The following is a 6,362-nucleotide window of genomic DNA, read 5'->3' on the forward strand; positions in this document are numbered from 1 at the left end:
TAAATAGCAAAATTTTGCAAAACTGTAACCACAAGTTAAAAATAATCGAAACTCAGCTCTATTACATAAATACTCTAAATATTTGTCATTTCACTTAATTTTTTCTCATTATAGATTTTGGGAGCTGACATAAATCGCACTAGCTAAAGAACTAATTATTTATATACGCTCTAGTTTGAAATATTACTTATCTTGCCATATTTTGGTGCTTCAGATACACCTAGATACATGGATTCGGATACATGAGATCAAATTTAGGTGTAATTTATTCTAGATACATTGTATCCAAGTGTATTCACATAAATCTGGGACATATAACAAATCCTGCTCGCCTCCCTCGCTCCTCTCCCGTTTACTTGGTGTTCTAGATACACACAAATCACTTCAGATACATACAGATACATGTATCTACTGTAATTCTCATGTATCTGAGATATATACTAATCTTGCTCGCCTCCTTCTCAATCTCCCTAGTCACTTTCCCTATTTTCGTGTATCTAGTAACAATTTATAGCCAGAGTGTCATACAGTTGGTGAAAAATCCAGTCTATCATTCGAAGACAAAGCACATCAGAAGGCGATATCATTTCACTCACAGAGCAGTGGAGGATGTTGATATGTGCTTGGAGAAGATAGAGGGTGCAAAGAACCCGGCAGACATGTTGACGAAATGTGTTGATGTTGGGAAACTGAGGTTATGTAAAACCTCGGTTGGTCTTCTGTAGTTGTTGCTACAGATGTTGCGGTGCGATAAAGATATTGATGATGAAGAAATTTTTTTTGAGAATGTATTTTTTGGATGACCGAGTCAGTCTCTAAGTGGGAGAATTGTTAGGTAGTGGAGCCTGATTAATATATATAACTGTTTAGGCTTTCCTATTTATTCTCTATTTATTCTCTGTAACAAAAAATACTCTGATTTATTAATATAAATATATCTCACAGCCGTGGAAGTTTACTTACAACTATTGCTTGGTGAAAATCCTGATTCCGTCGGTGGTTTACCAAAGAAAAGACGATAACTAATTATGACAATTATTTGATAGTGCTAATGAGAGTTTGTCACACATACAAAAATAACATGGTATTGAAATGCAGAATACATATGAACCTCATTTATTGAACTAGTACTAGTAGTTGTGATAATTAAGTAAACCATCAGAGCTTGTTGAGGATTATCTGAGCACCATACTGAGGCTTCATAACGAGTATTGCCTGAGGGGCATGAACATAGGAAGGAGAGAGCTTGAACCAAAACCTCTGCAGAATTTGAGATAAAACGAGCTTTGCTTCTGCCATTCCAAAGTTATTACCAATGCACATTCGAGGACCCCAACCGAAGGGGAAATACAATGGCTCTTTTGCAGCTTTGGATACCCCTTCTGAGAACCTATTTGGATTGAAAATCAGTGCATCGTCTCCCCATACTTGGGGGTCGCGATGTGCTATGTATATAGGCACAAAAATTTGTACTCCTGCAGGAATTGTCATTTCTCCCAATTTAGTGTCCTTTGAGGTGCTTCGCATAAGGGTGAGTGCTGGGTATAATCTCAACACCTCTTGGAAGATCATGTTCATCTAGTAAATAATTTATTAGCAACAAAAATATTAATGACATGTTTACAGTATCACAAAGAAGATGGAGTTTGGAGGCAGAGCTTACTATTTTTAATTGATTCAAGTCCTCAAACTTTGGTTTGTTTTTTCCAAGTACTTGAAATACTTCATTTCTAGCTTTGTCTTGCCACTCAGGATGCATACTCAAGGCTACCAATGTCCAGGAGAGCAAAGCTGTGGTTGTATCTTGTCCTGCAAGATAGAATTCCTTACATTCTTCAATTATTTCAGTGGTTGACAGTCCTCCTTTTAAGAGTAATCCTAATATATCATCACTTTCTGAGACTCCTCTTCGCATAGCGTCTTCTTTCTTCTCTATGATTCCTTTGATCAATGATAACACTTTTTTGTAGATGTATCTTGCTCTTCTGTTTGATTCTGTTGGAAAGAATCTGGGGGTTCGTATAGGTAGTTAGAATCACATAGCGCAATGGATAGTGTGTGTATATATACACTTACTACTCACTCACCTTAGTAAGGGAAAGAAGAGAGTAAATGGAGAAGCCAAAATAAGATCGCACTGCTCTTTCTGAAGTATGAAAATAGTCCTTCCTTCTTCAATATTGCTACCAAAAGCAGCTCTCGATATAACATCTCCACCTACATTTAGAAATTCATCTGCTACATCCAATTCACAACTTCCAGTTTTGCTAACCAAGTCCTCCCATCTATTTATCATTTCATCACAACACTCGCAAAATGCTGGGTACAACCTCTGTCAGTCACACACACACAAAAAAAGAACTCGTAAATAAATAAATAAATAGAAAGTTCAAATTAAGTATAATTAATACCTTAATCTTCTCTATATGAAAAGCCGGGTTTAGTATCTTTCTATGGTGATCCCATTTTTGACCATTGTAACTAGCAAGTCCAGTAACAAACATATCAATGAAGGCATTGGCTTGAGGCTTTTGAAATTCATTATGTCTGTTCACCACTTCTTTTATTAGCTTTGGATCTGTTACTGTAATCCGAGGGGTTGGTCCAGCCCACATCACAAATAATCTCTCTGCAACCATCACAATTAGTACAAACAAAAATATATATATTTATACATGAATGTTAAAGAACTACTCTTAACTTACCGTAAGTTTTAGAAAGATGAAGAATAAAAGGATTCACCCAAGGAACAATATCGTGATTTACTAATGGTTTTTTCTTTGCTTCTCTAGACATTCTCGTCATCTCTTTCAGATTTCCAAACAGAAATTGGTACGGCTGACCATGAATACCTTCCTTCTTCAGCTTCTTTTCGATCATCTTTGGCCACCACCATAATGTATAAAACGATTTTACAAAAAATAGGGCTATCAAAATGCCAATCGTTGCACCAATTACTGTAACAATTGCCATTTGATAGATAATTTTATGAACTAATTATCAGTAGTGAGACTACTGGGAGAGGATACATGTATTTATTGGAACTTGAGAAAAAGGATTTTATTCAGAACACATTTAAAAATTTACAGGCACATGTTGTGTACTGAAACTAAGCTGACATTTATTAAGTGGGATTAGGAACCCAAGTAATAGAGGGAAAAGAGTTGGACCAATTATTACTATTGGTTTTCGGTTTTAAATACGTTATATTAATAATCAAATTTTAAAAGTGATAGGCACATTCCGTTTGATTTTTGATATTAACCAATAAAAAAAAATTATGACATAAATATATATTTCTTCAATAATTTAACACGATAAAATAATAATTTAATTTTATAAAATAAAAACAATAATAACTAACATTAAATAAGCCTGCCACTGATAGTATCAGTTGTAGGTCTTTTTGACTTGCCATTTGTATGTAGGCCGATGTTGTACTTGTTCATTTCCTCACTTTCTCTCTTCCAATTTTGATTTTTTCTTTTTTTACTTGTATTTACTATTTTGCTTCTAACTCTTATTGTTATTTTGTTTTGATAAAAATCTTTAAAATTCACCCTCAAAATTTTTATATATTTGAGGGGAAATTAAAGTTATATGTTATAAAATATAAATTTAATTTTCTTGGATGAATTCAAAAAAATTGAATATAGTAAAATTAAAAAAAAAAATTGAACTCTTATAGGGCATTAGGGCAAACTGAATAAAAGCGAGAGTGAGCGAGCGAGAATTTTATTCAGGACTAATATATACATTACTAATGCACCCTAAATTAGGGCAAACTGAATTTGAATTCAAACCTTTGATCCGCAAAACTGATTCAAACAACTTAGACAACTTACAATGGATGCAAAGGATTCGAAGGCCAAGACAACTAGACAAGCAACACGGGAGTAAAGCTGTTGGTAAATTTTTGAGTAAAGCCTAAAAGAGACGAGACATAGCTTGAGACTCTTCTGGGTTTGGGTTTGGGCTATTTGGAAAAGCCTTTGGAAAAAGGTGGGTTGTGGGTCGACTAGGTCTTTGGAATGAAATTGGGCTGAAAACAAAAGAAAATAAGGAAAATTACGCGGTTAAGCAAATTTATACTACTTAATTAATCATTATAACTATAGTTTGTTATAATTACCACTCATGACTAACATTATACATTAATTATGTGGGCTCACTTTGAATTTGTATAACTAACTACATTTGTATATGTATAGTTTGACAGAATATACAAATACGTATGTATAATATACAATTATTCAATTGATATACATATATATTTCACCTCTCTCACAATCTCTGAACTCTCTCGCTCGCCTCTCTCCTCCCTCTCTCAATCTCGCTCGCTCTCCTCTCTCTCTCTCTCAATCTCTCTTGTTTCTCTCCTCTCTCTCCCAATCTCACTTGTTTTTTTATACAAATGCATATTTATAATATATAATTATCTAACCAATATACATATACAATTCACCTCTCTCCCACTCTCTACTCTCCCAATATCGCTTGCCTCTCTCCTCCCTCTCCCAATCTCGCTCGCCTCTCTCTCTCACAATCTCTCTTGCCATATATACAAATACATATGTATAATATACAATTACCTAACCAATACACATACACAATTCACATCTCTACGAATTTTGCCCTCTCTCATATCGCTCTTCTCTCTCACAATCTCGCTCGTCTCTCTCCTCCATATTACATGTAGCTACGAATTGCCATTATCAAACTATAACTATGGACAGTAACTAGGCTATTTTTAGTGGCTGTATGCGAAGGTTCTCCAAGAAAATAAGGGGATTGATGGGACCGGCCGAATCTCAGTCTCAAAACTAAATGAAGGTAAGAGGTAAAAATGGGTTACATTGGTAATGAGAAATGGCCGATTGAACCAAGGATGAGTAACTTTCACATATAGCAACCGTAAAAATCATATTTGTATTCTGTAGCTATAGTTTGTATAATTGCATTCCATATCAAACATAATATGTATATTTCGCTATACATATATATAAAAAAAACAATTGTACAATATGCTATGTATACATATATAAAAAATCAATTGTATAATTTGCTTTTGTATAACGCGAGAAAGAGAGAAAAACAAAAGAAAACTGGTCAGGGAAAGATCGTATATGTATAATCATAAGACGACAATATATGCATTTGTATTTGTATATAAAATTTTGTCTCGCTTTATACAAACACAAACATAATGTATATATGTATATATATGCTTTTCTTTCACTTTATCCAAACACAACGCATTTTATACATTTTTATTTTTGTGTAAAGTGAGAGAGGCGAGCGAGCGAGCGAAATTTGAGAGAGTTGCGAGTGAGATATGAGAGAGGAGAAAGAAGAAAATAAAAATATATGTATATATATAATTTTCTCTCGTTTTATACGAACACAAACTTGAGGTACAATTAAATCAAACAATGGTTATAATATTTAATTTGAATTAATAGTTTGCTAGTATATACCATTTTAATAACATAGCCAATGAAGTTTATAAAGTAGCCATATTGAATTAATTGCTGTATTTGACCAAAATTTAAATAAGAAAATTTATATAAATTTTTTAATGAATTTCCTAGTGCCAACAAAATAAACTAAGTAACTTATTTATGAATTAATTAACTCAAAATATAAACTATAAATTAATTTAACTAATTAACAAAATAACTAGGAAATTTTGAAATTTTATGCACGTCATATCCAAATTATTTATAATTAAAGAAACTGGATAATTAATATATACTTTAGAAGATCAAAATTAAATATTGAAAAAGACTCAGCATGCAAATTCCTTCTTAAAATTTAATTTATTTTTATAAAAAATAAAGAAAAAAATTATAATTTTAATTAAATAAATAAAGTAAGGGCCCGTTTGGATGGGCTTAATAAAAGCAGTTTTAAAAAAGTACTTTTAAAAGTGCTGAAACTTATTTTTAAAATAAGCAGTTATGCGTTTGGATAAAAGTGCTGAAGTTGTTATGTCAAACGTGAAACGGGAAAAATGGAAGAAAGAAATGTTAGGGTTATAAGGGTAATTTGGAGATTGTATAAAAATATTAAGCACAAAAAGATAAAAATGTGGTCAACTTAAAACAGCTTATAAGCTAAAAATAAAAAAGCACCCCTACCCCAGCTTTTAATTTTTGGCTTAAAATAATTTTTTTTTAACTTAAAATAAGCTGTTTTGAGTATTGCCAGTCAGTTTGACCAGCTTTTAAGCTGAGCCAAACAGGCTCTAAGTCTATTGTTAGAACTAGTGAGGCTTAATAATATGACATGTCAATTAAGAGAAAAAAATTATTTGAAATGTCAAATATATTTAAAGGAGAATAGTGATAAGTGAATAATAG

At 32.5% G+C, this 6,362-nt stretch overlaps 1 protein-coding gene across 1 annotated transcript; it reads right to left on the minus strand.

Annotated features, from left to right (window-relative positions):
- Nucleotides 1-1,026: 1,026 nt before the first annotated feature.
- LOC138349000 (cytochrome P450 CYP72A616-like) lies at nt 1,027-3,171 on the minus strand. The gene is made up of 5 exons (XM_069298761.1): nt 2,706-3,171; nt 2,412-2,629; nt 2,088-2,332; nt 1,664-2,009; nt 1,027-1,578 (listed from the first exon to the last, which is right to left on the minus strand). The coding sequence occupies exons 1-5, from the start codon at nt 2,971-2,973 to the stop codon at nt 1,159-1,161; spliced, it is 1,497 nt and encodes a 498-aa protein (XP_069154862.1). The 5' UTR covers nt 2,974-3,171; the 3' UTR covers nt 1,027-1,158.
- Nucleotides 3,172-6,362: the final 3,191 nt, after the last annotated feature.

This window comes from Solanum lycopersicum, chromosome 6 (genome assembly GCF_036512215.1).
Source record: "Solanum lycopersicum chromosome 6, SLM_r2.1".
NCBI lineage: Eukaryota > Viridiplantae > Streptophyta > Magnoliopsida > Solanales > Solanaceae > Solanum > Solanum lycopersicum.

Coding starts and splice junctions, on each gene's coding strand:
- LOC138349000 (XM_069298761.1), bottom strand. CDS start 2,973: ATGGCAATTGTTACAGTAATTGGTGCAACGATTGGCATTTTGATAGCC. Junction 2,333..2,411: donor TTCATATAGAGAAGATTAAG/GTATTAATTATA, acceptor TGTGACTGACAG/AGGTTGTACCCAGCATTTTG. Junction 1,579..1,663: donor ACTTGAATCAATTAAAAATA/GTAAGCTCTGCC, acceptor ATTATTTACTAG/ATGAACATGATCTTCCAAGA.